Genomic DNA, 23,268 nt, shown 5'->3' with positions numbered 1-23,268 from the left:
AATATAGAAGCTATCCCAAAAGTGGAAAGTCTACGCGTTGATCTCTCGGCTCTCGGTCAACTCTGGGGAAAGCGGGGAAAACCTATTCCCTCTTCATACCTTCCCTCCCCAGATCTACAACAGTCGGCGTCTTCTGGGATACTCTGTTTGAAGGGTTAGCGTCCCGAGACCATGGTGGTGAAGGCCTGCGACCGCTGCCGCTTGAGTAAGGAGAAATGCGCCATTGCGACTGATAACCCAGCGTGCACCAGATGCATTCGCCTAAAGTTACCATGCTCCATCTTGCGTCGCAACAAGCGCGTGAGCCGGCGTCTCTCTCCAAAGACCCCTGTGGGGGGAACGCAGGTCTCCAGCGTCGAGTCCGTGGCGAGCGACAGCCATGCCTCATCTACCGTGTCCAGCCGACGGTCGATGTCGACCTCACTAACCAATGTAACTGAAGCATCATGGACACCCGAATCTACAGGTGCCGTGGTGATAGCACCGGAAAAATTGCTCGCCTCAACCCTCAACCTCCAATCCACATCAGACGCGTTGCGCACCGTGCTGGATGTGGAACAGTTCTCAGTCATCCACCTACCTTTCATGCTGGGCTCCAGCTTCATTCCCGAGTCTCAAAAGACCGTCTATGCTTTGTTATGTCTTTCGGCCCCCACCCTGACAGAAGGCTACTTGGCCTTTCTGGGCCTGATGACAAGCTACCAGAGATCGCTTGTCATGCGTCGCGGCGAGCCCGATATGTGCAAAGCAGCAATAGGATTGCAACGATTGCGAAGTGTAAAGATCTCACACGATTACGACGCGGCATGCGCGCTTTTTCTGGGCCAGACTATGTACGTGTTCAACGTGCTCACAGCACCATATTCGAATACGGCCCACTCAATCGTCCGGAGCGCGCTCATGTCCACGAAAAAATGGCTTCCGCGATTAATACAATTCCCAATCATGGACACAATAACTATGACTCCTATTCTGATCGACACGGTGGAGTGCCTGATCCATCGTGAAATCCCTATTATACGCCTTCATCCCCAACGGCGCATAATTGTTGACCGCTATGCTGGTCTGTGCGCAACTCTTCTGCCTCACCTCTACGATATCTGCGAGTGCAGCCACACTTTGAAGAGGAATGTTTTTGAGGCTGGATCCGAATCACATTCTGCAATTTATGATCGACTGGATGATATCGAGGAAGCCCTTCAATATTGGCGGCCCAAAACGCCTGCTCATATTTTCGAAAATTACGGCCAGCATGCGGTTCTCGCAATGGTGACGCAGGCAAATGTCTACCGCCTAGCAGCTTTATTGCTCATTCACCGGCTGCGGCATCCGCTCGGAGTTGAACATGCCGGAGCGCAAAAATTGGCAAATAACATCTTTGCCGAGTTGGCATTCTTTGCCAAATCGTCGGCTAAGGAAACTACCGCTCTACCGGTAGTATTCCCGTTGACAATGGCCATGTTCGAGATAAAAGGTCCTGGAGAAGATCTCTTGGAACGTTTGGCTTCGTTCGCTGTCCAAAGCTCAAGTGCGTCGCGGCTTCAGGAATTCGTGAAGCTTGTCAGGTCTTCACGAGAGTCTGGATTCGAGGGCACTTTGTTTGATTTGGTTGATACACATCTTCATGTTGCGATGCCACCCTAGTCACTTCTATAACAATAAATATAATGCGTTTCAGGTATCTAGTATTTTGCGCAATGAATGAGGAGAAGCAGATGATTAATATTTATGTTAGCATTAAGGAATATGTAAGTAAAACAGATGCACAAAAGGTCTATATGCCCCTGAAATGACAAGAATACATCTCCCCTTCGTCTATCACATTACTGTAGCTCAATCCGCGAACGAGAAGCCTTATTCTCCCCAGGCAATTCAGAAGGCGGCAATCCCTGAGGTAAGCCACTCAAAGGCGCCGACTGATGATCCTCACACTCAACATTCGCGATCCGCGCATGCTTCCTCCTTCTCAAGACAAAAAGCACCGCAATCAGTAACACAGCAATAGCCCCAACCCCTACCCCAACCCCGATCCCAGCCTTCGCCCCTGTAGATAACCCACCATCCGAAGATGATGCCGGCTCAGCGGTCTGTGTAGGAGTACCCGATGCACTTGATGTACCCAACGCAGTCGAAGACACGATAGCCGAAGTAGGCGTCGATACACCGGCTGTCCAAAGAGTAACGAGCGCCGATTTATCCGCCGCGCCGAATTTCTCATCTGTTGGATGTTCGCAGTCTCGATTCCCTTCTGCGTCAGTGCCGCAACATACCCACGTTGAATCACTTTGGTATTTTATATCAGGTAGTATATCGTTTCCTGTATACAAAGAAAGTGGTTAGCCGCATACGAGCTTATATCTTCGGGTGATTCTGCGTGTTCGGCATACCACAACGATCAGGACAGATACTCGCGTATCTGGGATCTGTGTAATTCCCCCCATTGGAACAAGCAGCTGTATAGAAACTCGTTCCGCCCGCGAGCGATTTGGTCGTGTGGCAGATACCATCTGAAAGACAGACGTCTCCGACAGCGCAGCAAGCTGCCACGGGGTTGGTGGTATTCAGTGGTCCGCATGGTGCAAGGGGATCGCCGAAGATTCGGCCATCTTGCCAGGTGCAGTTGGCCATCTTGACGCTGGGAGACCAGTTGACTCTGACTCGGGGTGAAGTATGTGGGCTTGTTTGTGGGACGTCTCAATGCATCTGCTGTTTCCAGGCCGGGGACAACATATCAGAAAAGCCCCCTATTTGGGAATTTGAAGAAACTCTCAGCCTCATTTTGCCCAGACCTGAGCTACTGATGACCGGGCGCAGTGAACTTGGCGTTTTTCTGTCTTTGGAATACTGTATGTCGATCATCACCAGCGATGAGATTGATGGTTTAACATGGCAATAAAGGCAAATATCACGTTTGGAACTCGAGATGTACTCAAGACGGAGATATACTCAAGACGGAGATATACTCAAGACGGATATAGCTTTGAATTCTTCAAGCGTTCATATTGATCAGAGTTGCATATCTTGCAATGTCAAAGTCTTCGTCTTTCGGCCCCCACAGGGTCTTGGCCCCCTGGGGCTGTTGTTTGCTGCTTTAGTTGCTTACACCTTCGTTGATCATACCAGCGATGGGGAGGCATTCCTAGAAGACTTCAAATGAATGCTTCTGAAGATACTTCCAAAGGGAGCACAAGCATCCAAGTTGCTAAAGCCAAGCTTCCACAAGGTTTGCACGCCACTTCGGCTCGACCCGTGGTTCTTTGTGGCCAGCAATACTGTATTTTCCGTCTGTTTAGCTACGTTGTTTGGTATATCTTAGGCTAATTGAATTTGATTCTTCTTTCAGTTGATGAAGCTTAGTGGTGGAGCAATATCTCAGCATTCTGTGTGACTGGGTCTGATCATAGAGGAACTACGACAGATAACGAACTCAAAACTAACCGTGAAACATTTCGGGGACTCGGGATTTCCGCTTCATTTCCACTGGCTCCATTTGAGGGATTTACCGCTGAAACTCACACCTTCAGGGTAGCTGAATAGCGAAAGTGGAGCATTAGGCAGATCTATACCAGGAATGCCCAACAGTGGCTCCGTGCGTGTTTTCCACTTCCTAATTACCCAGAAGGAAGGCATCTCCAAAATGTAATTCATAGAACTGATATGAAATTATGCCGAAATATGCCAAGAGTACTACTGACTTAGTACTAAATGTATCTAAATAGCCACTGTAGCTGAACCTCTAGGGCCCAAATGCCCAATCCAATTCCCCAAGGATGGAAAGCACTCACTTCAACTCAGCGACCTCATCATCACTAAACGGAATGCCAAGGCTCTGAAGCAAATTGGTAGCAGCGGTTTCACCCGTCTTGAAAGCACCATGAACACAGCCATTAGCAACAAGAGTACAATGTTCACCAGCAAACTGCAAACGACTACCCTTATGATTCTCAAAGGCATTGATAAGCAGCTGCGGATCATCCCCAACCTTGTCAGCCGAGTAAGTCCCAAACCCAGCCAACGGGTCCTGGGTCCAATGTGTAGTTTCAACATTGACCAGACGGGGCAGAGCCTTATAAGGCTCCGTGCGGAACAGCTTGAACAGCGGTTCAAAAAACTGATAGATCTCCTTCAAATCCTGCATGGCCTCGATGCGCTGCGTCAGAGGCTCCGCAATCTGCACACACAGCTCCTTGCCGCCCGTCATAATCCACAGGTTGATTGTCACGGTCGCGTAGTTGAGGATATTGTCTTTCTCCCCGATGGAGTTCATGCTCGTGCTGGATTTCACGGAGGAGCCGGACGACGCCTCCGACTCTTCTGGTGGAGAGGGATAGAAGACGAACTGGTCGTTGTCCTTGGACCAGAAGACGTCAACGAATTCGAAAAACACTTTGCCCAGGGCGCCGTAGCTGAACCTGGACATGCCCTCTTGGATGTCACTCGGCAAGGGCGGGTTGAAGGAGATGAGGTTATGATGGTAGACGCCCAGTGGGCTAGTCATCACCACTGCATCACCCTCAACGAAGCCGAAATTCCCAGCAGCATCCTTGTACCGGATGCGAGCTGGTTCATCGCCCGATTCACTCCACGCGACGTTCTCGACATGGTGGTTGAGTCGGATGATGTTCGGATCTTTGCGAAGAGGCTCGGCAGTCCAGTCCACGATCCGATCATAGCCACCTTTCATATACAAATTGCGCTCTGTAATAAAATAAGACAGATGCTTGGCCGAGGCTTGGTCGGTACTGGTTCCAATCCACAATTCCACCTCGCGGACAGCCTGCGGCGCCCAGTCGCGCTCATCCTCGGTAATGAGCTTGTGCTGCAGCACAAACTCTTTAGCAAACTCATGGACCGGACGGTCCTCGGCCTCGGGGTTTGTTTCGTAAAACCACTCGCAGTAGTCGGCGAACTCGTCGGCGACTTTCTTAGCTTTGAACTGGGATCCAGCTCGCCCTTCCCGGGTGAAATACAACGGGAGGCCATCGTCATAGTAATAAGGAATATTCAGCTGAGGGATCAGCTTCACCAGACTGTTCTGGGAGGTTTCGTGCATCCACGCGGCACCTATGTGTAAACCCAGTCAGTACATTCCATCCTTTTCTTTTCTTCTATCTGGGCGAATTTGTTGTGAACAGTCGTGATCGTACCGATGTCTCGAACACGGTCACCTGTTCTGCTGGTCAAGATTCTTCCACCAATGCGATCGCGCGCCTCGAGCACCACGACTTCACAGCCGTGACGGTGCAGAACGGCGGCGGCGCGCAGACCAGAGATTCCTGCACCTACCACAATCACCTTCTTGCGCTCCGACCTCGCTGCACATGTTTTCGACTCCTGCGGAGTTGCGAAAGGTGCAACCAGGTCGGAGCCACAATTACTTGGTTTTATGGGACTACTGCCCGAGAGCGGAGAAGCGATGTGGAAAGATTGGGCCATTCTGAGCTGACAAGTTGACATTCGGCTTTAAAGAAGTTTTGGAAGAGTACACAAGGATGTTGAGGTCCGAGAGTAAGATTTGGGGAGTGAAGTCGGGAGATATAAGGGGGCTGAAATGCGCCAAGGGATTAAGCTGAAATAGGCACGTCCAGCCGGGCCTTGAATATGCGCTTATCGGCATAAGTACCGACATAAGGAGATATTGGCAGATGCAAATATAGTGTAGAAGTGTAGATATGTAGATATGTAGATATAGGGCTGTTGGCTGGTTGGATGCAGAAATGAAGCTAGTCGGTTCCAGTAGGTCTACGCATTGCTTAGCCCTCTTATCTTCGCTCCACATCAAATTTCTTATCAGCCCAATTTCTTCACTTTGTTTTCTTCTTCTTAGCCCAACATAAATATATTAAAATGCGTGCATGACTGCCCCTGGCCCAGTTTCTGGATCAGAGTTCGCTCTGGTCGCCTTGACATGGAAGTTCTCAACGGGACTGAACGCATCTCCACCGCCAACGGTGAGATCACACTGATTCCCACGCCGACCGACTCACCAGACGACCCACTGAATTGGAGCACATGGAGACGGTACTGGCATGCGTTCCTGGTCCTGTTGATCGTCGCGTTTACTGCGGCCACCTCGAACGATGCGGGGACGGCTGGCAACGGCATGAACGTCGAGCTGGGGATCAGCTGGGACCAAATCAACGTTGCTGCCGGGGTCTTGTTTGTGGGTATTGGGTACACCACGTTGCTACTTGGCCCTGCACCTTTCCTGTATGGGAGACGCATCTCGTACATGATTTGTCTGCTGTCGACGATCGTTGGCTCGATCTGGTTGGCCCGGGTGCAAACATCCGGGGATAATATCGGAAGTCAGCTGTTCGTCGGTGCAGCCGAGTCATGCGCCGAAGCGCTGGCCCAGTTGTCGCTCTCCGATCTGTTCTTTCAGCACCGGAGAGGTCTCGTGCTCGGCTTGTACGTCCTGGCGACCAGCATCGGTACTTTTACTGGTCCCTTGGTTGCCGGCTTCATTGTTGACAGTCAAGCGTTTGGCTGGCGATGGGTCGGTTGGCTCGCTGTGATTATCTCCGGCTTTTTGCTGGTCTTGTTCTTCTTCGGATTGGAGGAGACATCCTTCGATCGGAAGAACCCTATTCAAGGACATGATGCGCCGCGTACTCCCCCGGGCGAACCAACTGACCTTCCGCTGGACGGAAAGGAAAAAGGAATCGCCAAAGTGCAGGCCACATCATCTACTGTACTCGACGAGGAATGCGGTCAGCAGAAAGGGAAAACGTACTTCCAGCGCATCGCCTTGATCACACCCTCGCCAACCTTGGTCGGCACGGGTTTTAAGCAGTACTGCCGTCGTCTGCTTCATACTCTGCGCGTCTTCTCCTTCCCGGCAGTCCTCTACTCGGGACTGCAGTGGGGCGCCCAGGATGCCTGGTTGACCTTCTACCTCACCGTCGAAGAGGACAACTGGTACGGAGCACCCTGGTTCTACACAGACGCTGCTGTAGGCATCATGAACGTGCCGACCCTAATCGGCGCGCTCCTGGGCTGTATCTACGGCGGATGGTTCAGTGACTTCTTCGTGCTCTGGATGGCCAAACGCAACAACGGCATCTTCGAGGCCGAAATGCGTCTTTGGCTCCTCCTGCCAGTGGCGTTCATCGGCCCGACGGGACTCATGTTGTTTGGTATCGGTTCAGACAAAGGCTGGAACTGGCCGTGGCCGTACGTCGGACTGGGATTCATCGGCTTTGGCTGGGGCTGTGCGGGTGATCTCAGCATGGCGTATCTTATGGACGCGTATCCGGACATGGTTCTGGAAGGTATGGTGGGGGTGTCTGTTATTAATAACACCATCGGCTGTATCTTCACTTTCTCCGCTGGGTACTGGATGGATGCGCAGACCTTGGCCCAGGTTTTTGTTGCGATTGGTGTGCTGAGCTTCTTCTTTATTATGACCACTATCCCTATGATCTACTGGGGCAAGAGGTGTCGCCAGCTCACTCGGAAGCAATATGAGACTTTTCTCCGGATCCGTGATGGTCCCGCCTAGTTGGATATCTGGGTTTCCGTAATTCGTGCTTGTTGTTTAACTCTGTTTTTTTATATCCCCTTTCTATATCCTCTATTTACGTTATCTGCTTATATGCATGTCTGTCAATATCTATGTATAATTAATCAAATTGCTTCCTTCCTGGAGACGTTCATCGGGACTTGGGCCCATCTCTGCTCGAATTTAGCCTTTTGTTCCCTTTCGTGCTCCCCAACTACCACTTTGCAGTCACAATTCCCTAAAGTTGTTAGTGGATTTCAGGCTCTGTAGGAACATTCCCGTGATAAATAAGTAGGGATAGGCCTTAGAGAGATTTTTCGATCGCGAGGCACGTCTTGCTTTAAGCAAGGATCTGGCTGCAAGATCTCAATGGTGCGCAATGCATGTACATACCAGTACCATACTGTAATCAATAGTCCGTTGTGCCGCTTTTCCATACAGTAACACCGATGAAGAGACCGACGGACTCACGTTCATTCATGGAAGATCGTGATCTTTGTGAGGCTTTATTGCATATAGTGGAGATACAGAACCACAAGTGATCTACAGATTCACTGTGATTGATTGTCCCTTTACTACTATGGTATTGTATGAAATGTCGACGAGCATCTACTCCGTTATGGCTTTTGTAGAAATGCATGCAAATGAAGTCATAAAAAAAATATGGGACAAACCCGTTTGGCTCCTCAACAACCACTATAAAAGCGCAGTCTGACCTCGCTTTTATCATTAATTCAGCAGTAGGCTTTCTTTGACTGCAGAACTCTTTGAAGATTATGTTACACGGTAATTGGGTTAGCATGTTTCACGTTAGGGTTCGGGAATAAATCCGTGCAAGGGATCTTGGTATATCTAATTTCGAATATCGCTGTATTTACGAAGGTAAACAAAGCTAGATTAGGGTTACATGCAGTGGCCATGTCGGACACGGAGATGCTCTCTCCAATCCTAATCACATGATACGCTACAGTATCCCTCCGTGATATCAAAATCGAGTATCATTCTCAACCGAGTTATGCGCGTCCAATATCGGGTACTAATGGTGTTGGAGCACTATCCTCACAAGGATCACGTGCCCTTGGGTACGACCGCGCTGAGCCAGCTCATAGTCTAGATTAGTAGGGCTGCCCTCTGATTCCGTACACCAACCGCACTCAACTCTTCCTAATAGATTCAGTTCTTTGCACATTGTCCTTTATTGATGAGCGAGGGTTCTAATCTGGTCCTCAGTGTTTTGAATAGAGGCTGTGATATAGTTATACCCCTTTGACAGCCACACACTCCGATTTCATCTCAATGGATGTTTCTCAACTTCCGGACATCACCAGCTTGCTTGTCAGGCCAGATAACCCTCCACGAGATTATGTCGAAGGGATGGATTACCAACGATGTGCAGCTCTACACAACTACCTGGTCCAATATGCCTGGCTCGCTGAAGGCCGTCCGCTGGCAACTCTGAATGGCAACAGCACCAACTTTTTCACGGCCTTCGGTGCTGAAGCTGAGGCTCTTCGTCCAAGGCTTGATCCGTCACTGGTGGCTTTCCTTGACACCGCTATGATACCTCCTAGTGATAGTCCTGACGAGTTGCCCCCGCCACTCTCTATTTTCACATGGGGACTCTCTACGCCAAACAGACTTATTGAGGAATTTGTAGCTGATCTTCAAGACCAACCGGCTGACAGCCTGGTGCGCTTGTGCCCTGTCGCCACGGGCTTATCGGCTGAGGGCAGTGGTGGCGGTGTTATCTACCACCAACGCTTCCATCGCGTCGCGATCTTCATGCATCTTGATGCCTATGACTACGGGTTTCCAGTTGAGGATCATCCAGACGTTTGGAATCCACTAGAGACACTGCTCTCCCACTGGATTGACCTTATTCATCTTGGAAAAGTTGTGGCTTCGCCTCATAAAGAGCCAGCCCTATTCGACTTCGAGAAGATCGGGCCCTGGGAGTGGCGGCCCTATAGCGAAGCCCAGGTTACTACGTGTGTCGGCGCGTGGGATCGGCTGTGTCAAGCCATCGAGGCGCGCATCTCGCAGCTGCCAAACCCACCATCACTGATCAGCCCCATTTCCGGGACTGATGCGGACAATCCAGAGCCACTGGTCACATCAACTGTCCTGGACGCCGCTTCGGTGCCCGATCCTTCCTTTGCACGTTTGCTTCTGACGCGCGCGAGACGGCCCTGGTTCCACTACATAGCTCCGGGCCTTCTCCTGCCCCCAGCTGACTCGTCTGGGTTTGTGGCAGCACAGCCATTCACCGTATTGCCCCACTCTCAGCACACCGTACCGCCAGTGTGCCTTTTCCCCGCCGACAGCGGAGACCAGCGTCCTGTCCAGCTCACGAGAACAACAAGTCCATTTTTATTGGCGGACTTCTATTCAAACTCCACCGATACGCACACACCGTCTCGCGTCCCTGCAGGCCTGTATACTGCGGCAGTGGAGAGAAACGGTCTTGACACGGCCGAGGAGGGATTTCGGCTGTTGCTCCCGTTCACCTTCAATGATGGTTGGGGCAGGAGCGTAGGCGCACGAAGAAGCGATGGGGAGCTTGTTGATAGGGAAAGCGTTGCAGACCTCTTTCAGCATGGATTCAAGCCTTTTGGTGGTGACTACTACCGCCCTCAGCGGCTGGAGCGTTTGTTGGATTGTTGGCGCAAGCTGGTTGAAGGAGGCGTCTGGTCTGTTGGGCCGGAAGGGGTAGAAGGTACTATCGATACTTTCAGAGATGCTGAGTCGGACCGTTGGGGGGATTATTATATCCCTCCCACATGGTAGATATCCCAGTGCCATCCCGCCTTCAATCCGGAGACGATTTCTACGCTCTATTCTGCGGGGATACTATGTCAGGCACAGGCCGCACAGTGTCAGCAATTGTTGAACTACTACTTCTTAGTTCTCCGGAAGGCATCAGAGATTTCGCATGTCGCCTCGGCCATTGGCTGCAGGAGACTGGCCCGGTGACTCAATGAACGAGATATCCCGAGTAAGCCGCCACCTCATCTCTGGTATCCTTGTGCAGGCTGACAGGAAGCGAACCAAGTCCGCAGTCACAAGGCACAACTTCCAAATTGCCCGAAATTCCTAGTACCTGTATCATGCAAGGGGAAGCGGGCAGGATAAATGATGGCGTGGTCATCGAGGAGGGGCACTTCAAGCAGCCCTTCGTGAAGAGGAGAGGAAGAGAGAAAAGTGCCCCGACATTCCTGTTCCTCATGCCGTCGAATCCATCCTCGTGCAAAGAGCAATTCGAGTATCATAGCTCCTTGCCTACCCAATGGACAAAATGTTATTCTCCTTCTTGAGACTCTGTTTTGTCCTGCTTACGGCATGGACAACTTGGGTTGCGGCCGATTTTGCGCTGTACAAAAACTATGATTCAGACGCCTTGATTGCTGGGCTCTCTCTGAGTAGTACGTGTCTTGCAGCACTGTGAGTACTTGCCTCTGGTTCCGTCTCCCTGAAATGTCGTACCCCTTTAACACCTCAACAGGAACACCACCGTTCCTTGCAATGAAACCGCTATTGGCCTAGTAGGGCACGGGGCAGACATCCACTGTAAGCCTGCTGTGTCCAAACATGTTGTTGTCTGCCAACGAAGAAGCGAAGCTAATAAATAAAGTCTGGACGACTGCTGAGGTAGAGAACCTCTGCACCACAGACTGTGTCTCGTCCCTGAGTTCCTGGAAGGATAATGTTGCAACAGTCTGTGCAGAAGAGACCACAATCCAGGGCAATGTCGTGGTCAAGGCGAGAGCGCTGCCACTGATATTTACCTACCATTCTGATCTTGTATGCATGAAGGACAGTCCATCAAATTGGTGTTTCTTGGACTCTCAGACATGGCAAGGAAGTGACTATATTCGTTGGGATCCAACAATGTGCTTCACCGATGGTGATGACAACAGCACAGTTGCGCCCAATGTGCCGATCCGGATTTTGATATCGGTGCTATCCGTGATGACATGTCCGCTCTAACTAATATATATGACAAGGAATTGGTATGTGAACTCCCTATGAAGTACATCAGTGCCATTGAGGTTGTCTACTAACTGGGCGTAGTTCTGCAATGAGTGTTTCTTGAATCTGTATCGGCAACGTCTCCTGGATCCTTGGCTACCAATTAGCAATTTCACGGATTATTTAATCGATCAATGCGCCCTGAGCCCTAAAATGGCGTCGGATTTGATCTTAGGGTGAGTGTGGGTGATATGGGCGAGGACTTTGGAGACTGGGGTAATAGAGGTGAGAACAGGGTGAGAGCGGGTGAGCATAGGGCGAGGATTCTCACCTCGATCAGCCACTCTCATACTTTCACTTAAGTCCGTTTCAGTTCCTGTCGTTTCTCCTCCCCCCTGTCTTGCTTCTCCTTCACCAACCGCCGCCGCTGCAGAGAGATAGGCTCCGAGGGCATGATCTCCTGGTTAATCTCCTAGTTAACCTACTAGTAACCTCCTCGGGGAATCCCTCGGATGATCATCACCGTAAATTTGGGTGAGTGACTGTAAATTTAAAATATGTATGTTTCTGTTATGAACTTTGCTAATAACCATTGCTTACGTTTGGTTGTTCATGGGTCCCTTTACCCGGTAGCTAGTGCCATAATAGATGGTGAAATAGTAGCCGATGGAATGACAACTTGTGGAAAATCGTAAAATTAAGTAGCCGAAAAGAGTTGATAAAGAAATAGTTAGAATAGCCACTCCGACTAGAAAATGGGCTTACTACTGATACATATTCATTGAGAGAACCATGGAGTGCAAAGACGGGTGGAAGATCAAATGCCCACACGACAAGATCGCCGACATAGATTGACCTAAATTGAAGGAATGGATTCACTCAAAATAGCCGTTAAAGTTGGCCACTAGCGTCGACCTAACGATATCTGAAATGACCTAAATTGGCTCTTCAGGTTCATCAAAATTGGCTACTAGAATACAGCTACTGGAAATCTCTAACCAAGAAGCTGGCGTGCGTTTCTTGGGTGTTTGTGGCATGCGAAGGGCTTCGGGCCTCCTGCGGGTAGGTCCGCCATCGACCGGTTACTGTAATCTAATTGTCGAAGTTTACCACACAGCCACATCAAGACACTATGGCATTAATTCAGGCTACAGTTCAATATGTTACATAATGTAGGTATTGTGAAATCTCACGCGGCCAGATGATTCGGAGGTGCTCAGATGAGGGGCAGGGTGTGGATTTGTCAGCCGAAATGCCTGATTTTATGTTTTTAAACGTCGTAGCACATAGAAGCCCCTCATTTTTCGAGCCTACTGACGATGGATAACGCAATCCTGATGGACTCATCTCGTCAGCGGAAGAAAGCGACAGCTGCGTGCGGAAAATGCCGTGTCCTCAAGGTGAAATGTATTCGACCCGGAGGGGGACAGCCTTGTACTAAGTGCGCGTCACATCCCTGACCGTATTCTTCATCTCACGCTAATTTGAGTAGATGTGCCAGATCCAACTCTCAATGCGTATTTCCAGAGCCGAAACAGCGAGCTCGAGTTTCGCAACGAGGGAAACCGTAAGTGACCCTAAGAGCTCTCCAGGCAACAGGTCAGTTTTGCTGATAGGGAGGGGATGAAGCCGACTGGTCGAGCTTGAGTCCAAGCTCACCAATATCATCGGTCTTCTTTCGCGCTCGAGCGCTCCCTTTTGTGGAGTCCAACCCCCGGTTGATACCGATTTTGGGCCGCCTGCCATTCCCGAATATTCTAGCGACAGGCCACATCGAACAGCTGAATGGATGAGCCAAGAGTACCTGCCTAATTCTGAAGTGGGCGAATGCCCGGAGTCAAGCGAAAACCAGAATACCACTGAAAATACCCTAGAAAATCCGTGGGACTTATCCACTGCCACGGACGCCGCGTGGATCACCGACTTGGGACTCAGTCCTGTCGTCCTCGAGTATCTTTTAGACAGGTTCCGCGGCATGGCGTCCTACTTTCCATTTGTGCGGCTTCCATACTCCTGTACTGCTGCATCAATGGCTGAAGACCGGCCTTTCCTATTACTTGCAGCTGTTGCTGCTGCTTCCTCGGAATACTGTCATCTTCAAGACGCTCTGATCAGACAATTTAAAGAATCCCTCAGCCAGCGGGTTGTCGTGGCTGGTGAGAAGGATCTAGACCTGCTCCAGGGATTACTTGTCCACCTTGCCTGGTAAGATCTCAGTTCCCACGTTACCTTCTATTTTGTCGGCCTCAGAGGCACTAGCAAGCTGACCAATGTCAGGTTCCATTTCCACTTTGTTCCAGGAAGTCAGCAAGCATACCAGTACTTACAAATCGCAATCAGCATGGTCATTGACCTTCGCCTCGATCAAGAGGCTGCCGACCTGGTTGAGCTGCGAACCGAGCTGAGTGATACTTATATCCGGGAAGCATGCCGTGCTTATCTAGGCTGCTATTACATGTCTAACATGTAAGATGCCATGCCCTATCTGGATAAGCGCTAATAGGCTTGAGCTGACTTTAATAGAATAGCAATGACTTCGGGGAAGCCCAACAATCTCCAATTTCATAAGGACATGCTTCGATGCGCGATGATGCTGCAGCAACAACCAAAATCTGAGACAGACCTCTTGATATACCCAATGACAAAGGTGCTACAGTTCACTGAGGAAGTCTGCGAGACTCTCCGGTCAGAAGGCATTCATAGCCCTCGGTTGCACATCCATGCTGGACGATTCACGACGTGGTTAGAAGAATGGTGGTCGTCCCTATCGACTGATCTTCGCAACAAGGGTAGGAATTTCTCAAGGTCTGGGGGCTTCTCATTTAGCTGACATAAAATTCCTAGTGTTGCTGATCAACGGCTATTATGCCGCCAAGATTCGGATTCAAGAAATGGGCTTGGTATATTGCTACGGGCAGAGAAGACCTCCATCTCCAAAGGCGCAGGAAGAATTTACCATCTTATCTGCACATCCAATGGTCATCAGCAACTTGATCAAATGCGTCAGCTCTACGAAAGAATATCTCGATTCATTTTTCGCCCTTCCCGCTACCGAGCAAAATAGCTTACCATATTCTGCGTGGTGTCAGGTTGTTCTAACTGTCTTTGTGCTGTACAGGTTGTCCGTGGGACTGCCAGAAGTACCCCAGTGGGACGTGGAGATTGCACAGCAAACTGTGGATCTACAAGAATATATTGATAAACTGTTGTCTCATTTACAGGTTATTAAGCCATTGCCGGATAGGCAAATACCCACCAAGAGCCTCTTTTCGAGGCTGCCCGAGATCATGGGAAGTGTTAGAGCTTCCTATGTATTGGCAAAAGAGGATCTCGCACAGGCTCGTGATAGCCTCCATGCTCATCACGAGCTTAACGGTTTTAATAACACAGCCTCATCTGTTCAAGGGCTGCGCCGCTGCCCTGCAGTGCGGTATTCGAGCCGTCACGTCGCCCAGGCTCAGGATCTACCCACACTACAAAGCGCTATTACTACGGAAGTCCAGAGAATAGAAGATGAGAAGCTTTGGGGTGATATTTTTTTGATGGATACACTTTCTAGCATGACAGGTTCATCATCTTTAGAGTTTTGACAAGAGACCCATGCTCCAGACCTCAAATCCGCGAAACTGCAATTTCAGCATAGAAATGCCTCAGATCTCGTCGGGAAAGACATGGGTGGAGACCTTGTTTCCAGTCGAATCGTATCGCTGGGGCAGAACATTGTAAAGTCCGTCAACATCCCGCGGTTCATAATCAAGCGACAATGCCGCCTGAATAAGAATGTCCAGCCCATAAGTCTCTTTGATCCAGTGGGCGACCATATCCATTCCGGCCACAGCTCCACTCCCAGTCCAAATGTTGCGGTCAACAATCCACTTCTTCTCCTTTGTCCACTTGACATTCGGGTATCTCTTCTTAATCCAATTGTACTCGACGTTATTGACTGTGGCCCTCCTGCCGTCTAGAGCGCCGGTGGCTGCAACAACCGCGGCTCCGGTGCAGATCGTGAACAGTAACTTTCCGGAGGCAGCATGGCGGCGAATGAGGTCCTGCAATTTCGGAGGAAGCTTGCTTTCCGCAGGGTTATCGCCACCGACGATGAGGATATCCAATTCGGGGACGTCGTCCACCGCGATCGTAGGCACCACTGTTAGAGAGCTTGTATGCAGGTGCACCGGCTCCATGGTCTCTCCGATATGGTGGAACACGAATTCGGGCGCCTTTGCCAGAAGTTTCGGATCCACGGGGGCGTAGTAATTGATACCCTTCAGGAGCCTCTCACTCGCGGAATTGAGCAGATCGCATGGTCCAATGATGTCGATCGTCTGGTAATCGAAGAGCGGGCAGCCAACGTGGATCGGAGCCATCTTGGTAGCAATCCTTTTGGTAGGAGTATTGAGTATCAAATGATGTTTGTTTGATATTTAATACTGTTGGCCGTGTCTACTAGCGCTTAAATACTGCCATTTTCCGGATGCCATAATCGCGGAGCGGGCTGTTTGAAGGATCCCGTCCTCCGTGGTCGACATTCTTGGCACGGGCAACGAGGTAAACTCAAGAACCGTGTCCGTGGTTTCTCGATTTTTAAATGCATAGTGGAAGATTCTAGGGGGTTGCGTTACAGGCCATGATGAGATCATATCCCGTCAACGTACAATTTCTCCCTCGACGTTTCGTACAGCTATTCTCGAAATCGGCTTGACTGATACACACTTGACAACTATTAGAGTCGACCTGTGGTCCGCTCCGAGCGCTTTCTCCTACACATACGTTTGCCGATAGACTCTACTTCCCGTATTCCTACTGCTACACTAGGACCTCGCAGGGCCCTAACAGATCCACTGTGATTGCGAGAAATCCATGCATGAGTTCTGGGGGTTCCGCGACAAGTAACTAGTGCGACTTAACCATCCCAATAATATCAGAGCTCAATTATATTGAAAACGTAAGGCAGACGAGGCAGCCTACAAGGTTGAAGATACCATAAAGAAACCTAGTTGTATAATGCTTCTAGTTGTGGTTGTATACAGATGCTAAGATATCGAGTGTTTTAGGTGGAGGAGTATAATCCAATAACATTCTGCTATTCTTTAGCTAAGGGGGTCAATGCAATGATCGCGCAACTTGAGTGATTCTTACCCTGATTCTCACCCTATCTATAGCGCACCACCCTTCTCACCCTTCTTACCCTAAACTCACCCGAGCGACACCCACCCAACTACTAGCCGCACACAACCCACACGCCGCTAAGTGGTTGGATATATAACCACGAGTCAATCTTCTGCGATCTATGAAGCCTACGTAAGTCTAAGTCCTATATAAGTCCTTTCTATGCCGAATGATGTACATACGACTATAGGGTGTGGAGAACAGGGCTTCCCGTCCGCTCAGCCGTACTTAAGCCACATATAGTACGCGGCCAATTTTCAAGGCGCCTTGAAAATTAAAATGGCGAAAAAATTTGTCTTAGGGTGAGTGTGGGTGATATGGGTGAGAACTCCGGAGACCGAGGTGACAGAGGTGAGAACGGGGTGAGAACGGGGTGAGAAGGGGTGACAAGATGATAGATACGTATGCACATCTACCTATGCCAGGGTGATAAGTAGCTGACTAGGGCTTTAATTCCGGCTTGTCGTAATTTTTTTCTTTCTCGTCGCGTTCAAGACTATGTTCCCTAAAGATCTTGTCGCAATTATCTTACGAATACTGCCTGAAACCGGGTCTATAGATGATCCGAATGGCTTCGGGTATATGATATAACTGTTAGTTAAGTTAACGTTAAGTTATCCGGACCCAATTATGTAATTAGAAATTGCCGAATAAATAGCAGGAAATAGGGGTAATGAAATACAGAGTCATTGACATCTCCAATTGGCCGGATACAGTACAGATCGTGACAGTTTCCCATTCCACCAGCATATAGTGATTCGAGATAGTGTGAGGATGAGTTGGGCCTAAAAGTCGTTGTAGCTTGACCACGCAGGTTCGAAGCAGATCGATTGCTTTAGCATGCTGGCCTATAGATTTACACGCGAAAGCTAGGTTGGCCATGCTCATCAGCGTGTCGGGATGGTCCGCGCCGAGTTTCGTCTTGCGAGTCTCTAAGACCTACACGTTAAGCCGCTCCGCCTCTTCCCATCGGCCCTACTTCTTATACGTCGACGCTAGGTTGGCCATGCTCGTTAGCGTGTCGGGATGGTGGGCGCCGAGTTTCGTCTTACGAGTCTCTATGACCTACACAAAGAGCTGCTCCGCCTCTTCCTATCGGCCTGATAACCGGCTGCTAGCGTCTGCCTCTCACGATCATACTATGCGGCTCTGGGACTCAGTGACCGGGGTTCTATACCAGACTCTCGAGGGCCATTTAGATTTGGTTACTTCGATGACCTTCTCGCCTGACAGCCGGCTGCTGACGTCTGCCTCTGACGATAAGACCGTGCGGTTTTGGGACTCGGCGACCGGGTGCTGCGCATGTCATTGTCGGTTGGAGGATTTACCACTACCCTCAAATTTTCACCAGACGGTTTATATATACACACAAACTTGGGGGCTTACCAGGTTGAGGTTCAGGTTCAGTCTAGGTGTGACAATCATACTTACGGTCCGACTCACAAGGACCTAAACATCTTGATCGATCAAGGGCAGTGGATAGCATTTAATAGCGAAAAAGTCCTATGGCTTCCTGCAAAGTCGCGACCGACGTGTTCTGCCATTAATGGTGGTATACTTGCCCTAGGACACGCATCAGGGCGCGTTTCAATTATAGGCTTTCGTGTATAGCAGGTGTTAATGGTTCTGATTTCCATTCCTTTCTCTATTTTTTAATCTCTTTATAAAAGAAATAGGTCTGGGAGGAATAGGAAATTTATAGGGCTCTATTATGCAGGTGGAATGTGCCATAATATTTCCGATATATCTGATCACCAAGCATTATCATGCAGGTACTAGACGTGATATCACATGCTAGGTATAATAACATACGGTATGAAGCATGGCAAGGAACATTACTATTCGGCCGTCTTTTGAACATAGACTATCGGATCTTGGCATTAGGTTTAGAGAAACAATGAAAGAGTGTAGGTGGTGAAACCGATTTCCGGAACTACTGTATATCACCCATGGCTCCCAGCCTAGCCAAATCTACACTTAGTGTTGATCCATGATGCGTTGAACAATGGCGAAATAACTACCTCCTAAATGGCTGAAGTAGCTTCAGTGAAGCTGTTGGCTACAGCAAGCGCGTCATCATCAGGATCCGGTCTAAACTGCGGCTAATCCGTAGCATCAGACAGCTCCGCCCGTCAAAACTGGACGCCCACAAAACATCACGCTGATTATGCTAGAAGCCCCGTGAGAAATCCACTCGAAAAGCCGAATTGTATCTTTGAGGTGAAACTTTTCTTTCTTCTGATCTGGTGACTAGTAATCAGCTTTGGTGGTGGCATTTATACCCATGCTCTCGTGGGCTCTACAAGATGCGATCTGAAAATGCGCTATCTCGGTCTCCATTCTCAGAGTTGACTACTGGCACCGCGATCTAGCAGTATCTGCACCACCTTTTCATGGCCTTTAGAAAATGCAGCCTGGAGTGCGTTACCGTCAAATCCGCCCTCGGCGTTGATGTCAGCACCATGATCCAGCAGTATTTGTACCACTTTTTCGTGGCCTCTAGAAGATGCGGCCGGGAGTGCACCGCCGTATGGTCCGTCATCCGCGTTGACGTCAGCATTATAATCCAACAATATTTGCACTACTTTTTCGTGGCCACCAGAAGACGCGACCTCTAGTGCGCTACCGAATCTTCCGCCCTGGGAGTTGGCTTTGGTACCACAATGGAGCAGAATCTGCACCAAATTTTCTTGGCCACCATAGGATGCGGCCTGGAGCGCGCTACCGAATATTCCGCCCTCAATATTGACGTCTACGCCGTGGTCGAGCAGCATCCGCACCACCTATCTATAGCCGCCGTAACAGGCGGCCGAGAGTGCACTGCCATATATTCCGCTTTTGAGGTTGACATTTGCACAGCAATTGAGTAGTATCTGTATAATCTTCTCTTGGCCTTCAAAAGACGCGGCCTCGAGTGCACTACCGTATACTCCGCCCTCACCGTCCACGTTGGCACCGCGATCCAGCAGTATCTGCACACACTCTTGATGGCCACCATAAGATACAGCCTGAATTGGGCTCCCCAATTGTCCGCCTCTTTTATTCACCTTTTCAGATGATGTACCATCCATAGTAACTGTTGTAATATGGTATAGGATGGAATCAAGACCTAATAAGGATGCGTAGTACACGGGCGAAGCCATATCAACTTTACGACGCTGCATGTCAACGCCCGCATTCTGCGGCCAATCCGTATCGAATAGACGTACCCATGTCACGAAGGAGTTTGTCTCATCCTAGAATAACCGCAACACTAATCCTTCAACCCTAGACTTTTGCTCACCACAATTTGTGAAGTGATAATACCAATGCATAGCGGAAAAGCGGGTCAGCGGTATATGCTTCAATTTGGTTTCATCAAAATCTTCGGCAAATAGCATCGGCTCTAAGAGATAGACCAAACAGATCTGGGCAATCTCTGCGTTTCCGGGTCTAGGTCGAATTGCGAACCTCGCAGCTTTTTGATGGATGATACGGCTTGACTGTAGGTACTCCTACACAGAGAAATACGCTATGCGACCAATAGAAGTCGGCCATCCACTATCATCTTCAACCACCAAGACCTCCACAAGTCCAAGACAAATGTCCACCAGATCTTCCAGCTCATACGATCGGCCCTCACGATTAAGGTGTGGCGGATCACTGAGATCAATAGCATGTGCCTCAATCAGCTCATCCACAGTGACCGGCCTAGTAGAAAAACAAAGTAAGGTCAAAATCCGCCGTACGTCTTCAACGTACATTTCGTCGATATTGCATAGGATTCGCTCATATGTTTCGTCCAGCCCACGGGGTAGAGAGCGCAAGCATTCGTCGAGCTAGTTGCGATTGCGCGCCCGTTTCAGGGCAGTGAATTGACATTTAACATATCGGAATCTGAAATATTCAGGATTAGAAAATACTATTTCTTTCGAGAGCCACGGACAAGACTCACACACCACCTGCCATTGTAGTTAACTTGGCTTCAATATCCCCGTGACGCGCTTTCTATCTCCGTAGCTCTGGCTCGTTGGCGAGTTGATAGGAAACAAAATTGACTATATCTTTGTCGATATCTGAGTTTTTCATCACAATGTTCTGATCTAGAGAAGGATTCAAAGATTTGCGAATATCAAGCTCATCGCGGCTTGTCACCATAAGGTGAAGACTAGGTAAAGACCAATTCCGTATTGTTTGTAAAACCTTCAGAACGCCTTCTCTTTCACGGTCTCGGGGACTTTCATCGATGGCGTCAATCAATATGTAGTAGTCACTAAACCTGTGTAGAATACGTTTGATATAGGCTAGGAGGGCTTCCATGGGAGGAGTGCCAGACTTATATGACATATGTAGCTGTTCTAACTCCCTTTCCGCACCCTATAGTTGAGCTGACAACTGCAACAACAATGCACGTAGCATGCCAGATCCGCTCTGTTTTGAGTGGTCGTTGAAGGAAAAATAAAAAAAAGCGATTCCCACGCTATGCCTATCCCGCGTCTCGCGGGATATGTGTTGAATCACTGTTGAGCATAGGACTAACTTGCCACATCCGGCGAATCCATTAATCTAAAGGAAGGAATTGCGCTCGATTAGCCAATTGGCAAAACTATGGCTCCTAAGAAACCACAGCCCTGTGCTTGTATAACGCTTCGCGCATACGGCGTTGTGATTCTCTGTCGCATCTAGGGCCATTAGCCAACCACGAATCGACGAGGAGAACTGAGTTGCATTAATCCTTCTAAGGAGTGAACTAAGCTCTTGTATTCCATCCTCAAGAGAGGTGTTGCTTCTGAGCTGTAACACTTCCAGCGCAAAGGATAAATGTTCACGTATCTCGCCAATGTCTTCTTCGAGCTTCTGTAAAGTGCTTTTTCTGAATAGATAGGCTACGCGACGCCGCGCGAGTTGAACCTAGCCCTAGAAACCCGTAGTTTGGCCCTTCTGGAATTTAAGGCATTCATCCTGAAGTTCCTTGATAATTGTTTTACAGTTTTGAACTGCAGTGTTGACAGTTTGGTGTAGCTCTTGTTCGCCGGGCCGAGATCGGCGCTCTTGTATTGCGACATGCAGAGTTCGGAAGATACTCAGAAGATCTTCAAGGTTCCGCACGATATTGAATACATCAGTAGCTTGGTCCTTGACCGAAGAGTAAAATTCAGTTAAAGATTGGGTAACTTGGATTCCAAGTGAGAGCAATCCTGCAACTCTAGCGGCAATTGACAGTGGATCGGCCATAGTAACAAGTCCGTAGCACGTTAAGCTGAGGGATGATAATCTAGATAAATTTAATGATCAGATCCTGCGTTGCGATGTCAGAAGGCAACTTTTTGTGTCATTCGATGTGCGCAAACTGCCTAAGCATCCAGAGTACCCATGAGGGGTCTAGAGGCGGACGGATCAGGCGGTAAGAGTAGCCCCACATTAGGGGGTGTCCAAATTTATGGGACTGTCACTGTACCACAGGTCGCTCATACATTTTATGAGACACAGGTATGTAATTTATCTTCGTTACTCTCTGTATTGATGATAAATCAGAGAATTGATATTCCGACGAATATCCCAATTAAGACTTCTTGGCATCACCTTGGACAAAAAACAGTGACAGAGTGTAGGTGGTGGTGACACCAATTTTCCGGAAGTACTGTATGCTTTCAGGTGCTTTCAGTCAACTTCCGAACCTGACTGAACTTTGCTTGTGTTTTTGTCAGACTATCGCAGAAGAAGTATGGGTAGGGCTGCACCTGGATACGACAATGATAGAGAAAGAAACAACGCTCCAGCATCATCTTCAGGTCATGTCGAGTTCCTTGAAAGCCAGAAGAAACCATAGGACCTTTATACGCACGGTCCATTTATCAGGCCTTGAGCTTTCTCGGTATCATTCAAGGCAAAATCAAGAAGCACAGCTCCGGAGAGAGTAACTTTATGATCTACTCGGTTGCGCTTAGAAATTACATGTACGATTGAGTGGATCTGGAAAATTATTGAAATCGCTAATACACACTACTCTACGCCTTCAGCAGCTGGGCCTGTGCCGCCTCATTGTGCCGTATACTGTACTGTAGAAGATGGGAGATGGGGGGTTGAGGGTGGCTAAATGGCCGCCCCGTAGCCTGGAAGCTAATGTTTGATCATTCTACTGATACAGCATTGGTTCTAGTATCATCTCTCTGGCTCGTTTGCTTGTTTTCGCTCGTTTACTGTATCCTAGGTATGCTGGACTTGTTAACAATAAACAGCTATGTTGAGGTCTATCCCAAGATCTACCTTCTTTGAGCTAGTTACTGGTGCGACTTGACCATCCCAATACTATCAGAGCTCAATTATTTACAACGTAAGGCAGACGAGGCAGACTATAGAGTTGAAGATGCCTTAAAGAAAACTGGTTGTATGATGCTTCTAATTGTGGTTATATGCAGATGCCAAGATGTCGAGTGTTTCAGATGGAGGGGTTGAATCCAATAACATTCTGTTTTCGTTCAGCTGAGGGAGTCAGTGTAGTGGTCGTGTAACTTGGGTGATTCTTACCCTGATTCTCACCCCGTCTATAGCGCACTCACCCTTCTCACCCTTCTCACCCTAAACTCACCCGAGTGACACCCACCCGACTACTAGCCGCACATAACCCACACGCCGCTAAGTGGTTG

At 49.1% G+C, this 23,268-nt stretch overlaps 11 protein-coding genes across 11 annotated transcripts; 6 read left to right on the top strand and 5 right to left on the bottom strand.

Annotated features, from left to right (window-relative positions):
• Positions 1-171: 171 nt before the first annotated feature.
• PENARI_c003G00505 (Zn(II)2Cys6 transcription factor) lies at positions 172-1,644 on the top strand (the record flags this gene model as incomplete). The annotated part of the gene is made up of 1 exon (XM_022628031.1): positions 172-1,644. One exon carries the CDS (start codon positions 172-174, stop codon positions 1,642-1,644), a length of 1,473 nt encoding a protein of 490 aa, XP_022491519.1.
• A 228-nt stretch (positions 1,645-1,872) lies between these two features.
• PENARI_c003G05575 (uncharacterized protein) lies at positions 1,873-2,628 on the bottom strand (the record flags this gene model as incomplete). The annotated part of the gene is made up of 3 exons (XM_022628383.1): positions 1,873-1,916; positions 2,060-2,317; positions 2,505-2,628. The coding sequence occupies 3 exons, from the start codon at positions 2,626-2,628 to the stop codon at positions 1,873-1,875; spliced, it is 426 nt and encodes a 141-aa protein (XP_022492063.1).
• A 1,153-nt stretch (positions 2,629-3,781) lies between these two features.
• PENARI_c003G02823 (flavin monoamine oxidase family protein) lies at positions 3,782-5,436 on the bottom strand (the record flags this gene model as incomplete). The annotated part of the gene is made up of 2 exons (XM_022628188.1): positions 3,782-5,064; positions 5,148-5,436. The coding sequence occupies 2 exons, from the start codon at positions 5,434-5,436 to the stop codon at positions 3,782-3,784; spliced, it is 1,572 nt and encodes a 523-aa protein (XP_022491465.1).
• A 472-nt stretch (positions 5,437-5,908) lies between these two features.
• Positions 5,909-7,504, top strand: PENARI_c003G11717 (uncharacterized protein; the record flags this gene model as incomplete). The annotated part of the gene is made up of 1 exon (XM_022628814.1): positions 5,909-7,504. One exon carries the CDS (start codon positions 5,909-5,911, stop codon positions 7,502-7,504), a length of 1,596 nt encoding a protein of 531 aa, XP_022491917.1.
• Positions 7,505-8,800: 1,296 nt separating this feature from the next.
• Positions 8,801-10,291, top strand: PENARI_c003G08326 (uncharacterized protein; the record flags this gene model as incomplete). The annotated part of the gene is made up of 1 exon (XM_022628578.1): positions 8,801-10,291. One exon carries the CDS (start codon positions 8,801-8,803, stop codon positions 10,289-10,291), a length of 1,491 nt encoding a protein of 496 aa, XP_022491872.1.
• Positions 10,292-10,799: 508 nt separating this feature from the next.
• Positions 10,800-11,762, top strand: PENARI_c003G02729 (uncharacterized protein; the record flags this gene model as incomplete). The annotated part of the gene is made up of 6 exons (XM_022628184.1): positions 10,800-10,945; positions 11,007-11,071; positions 11,136-11,437; positions 11,509-11,514; positions 11,576-11,709; positions 11,759-11,762. 6 exons carry the CDS (start codon positions 10,800-10,802, stop codon positions 11,760-11,762), a joined length of 657 nt encoding a protein of 218 aa, XP_022491737.1.
• Positions 11,763-12,792: 1,030 nt separating this feature from the next.
• Positions 12,793-15,063, top strand: PENARI_c003G06539 (fungal specific transcription factor domain-containing protein; the record flags this gene model as incomplete). Its single annotated transcript, XM_022628457.1, has 6 exons — positions 12,793-12,880; positions 12,966-13,040; positions 13,255-13,678; positions 13,751-13,939; positions 13,997-14,262; positions 14,318-15,063. The coding sequence occupies 6 exons, from the start codon at positions 12,793-12,795 to the stop codon at positions 15,061-15,063; spliced, it is 1,788 nt and encodes a 595-aa protein (XP_022491452.1).
• Positions 15,064-15,123: 60 nt separating this feature from the next.
• Positions 15,124-15,840, bottom strand: PENARI_c003G08371 (uncharacterized protein; the record flags this gene model as incomplete). The annotated part of the gene is made up of 1 exon (XM_022628581.1): positions 15,124-15,840. One exon carries the CDS (start codon positions 15,838-15,840, stop codon positions 15,124-15,126), a length of 717 nt encoding a protein of 238 aa, XP_022491747.1.
• A 1,682-nt stretch (positions 15,841-17,522) lies between these two features.
• PENARI_c003G00881 (WD40 repeat domain-containing protein) lies at positions 17,523-18,095 on the top strand (the record flags this gene model as incomplete). Its single annotated transcript, XM_022628060.1, has 2 exons — positions 17,523-17,935; positions 18,089-18,095. 2 exons carry the CDS (start codon positions 17,523-17,525, stop codon positions 18,093-18,095), a joined length of 420 nt encoding a protein of 139 aa, XP_022491681.1.
• An 889-nt stretch (positions 18,096-18,984) lies between these two features.
• Positions 18,985-19,416, bottom strand: PENARI_c003G01547 (ankyrin repeat domain-containing protein; the record flags this gene model as incomplete). The annotated part of the gene is made up of 1 exon (XM_022628104.1): positions 18,985-19,416. The coding sequence occupies one exon, from the start codon at positions 19,414-19,416 to the stop codon at positions 18,985-18,987; it is 432 nt and encodes a 143-aa protein (XP_022491780.1).
• Positions 19,417-21,538: 2,122 nt separating this feature from the next.
• Positions 21,539-21,856, bottom strand: PENARI_c003G05652 (uncharacterized protein; the record flags this gene model as incomplete). Its single annotated transcript, XM_022628390.1, has 1 exon — positions 21,539-21,856. One exon carries the CDS (start codon positions 21,854-21,856, stop codon positions 21,539-21,541), a length of 318 nt encoding a protein of 105 aa, XP_022491317.1.
• Between the last annotated feature and the right edge of the window lie 1,412 nt (positions 21,857-23,268).

Source organism: Penicillium arizonense (genome assembly GCF_001773325.1).
Source record: "Penicillium arizonense strain CBS 141311 chromosome Unknown PENARI_contig003, whole genome shotgun sequence".
Taxonomy (NCBI): Eukaryota; Fungi; Ascomycota; class Eurotiomycetes; order Eurotiales; family Aspergillaceae; genus Penicillium; species Penicillium arizonense.
This window is presented reverse-complemented; position numbering and strand designations above follow the sequence as displayed.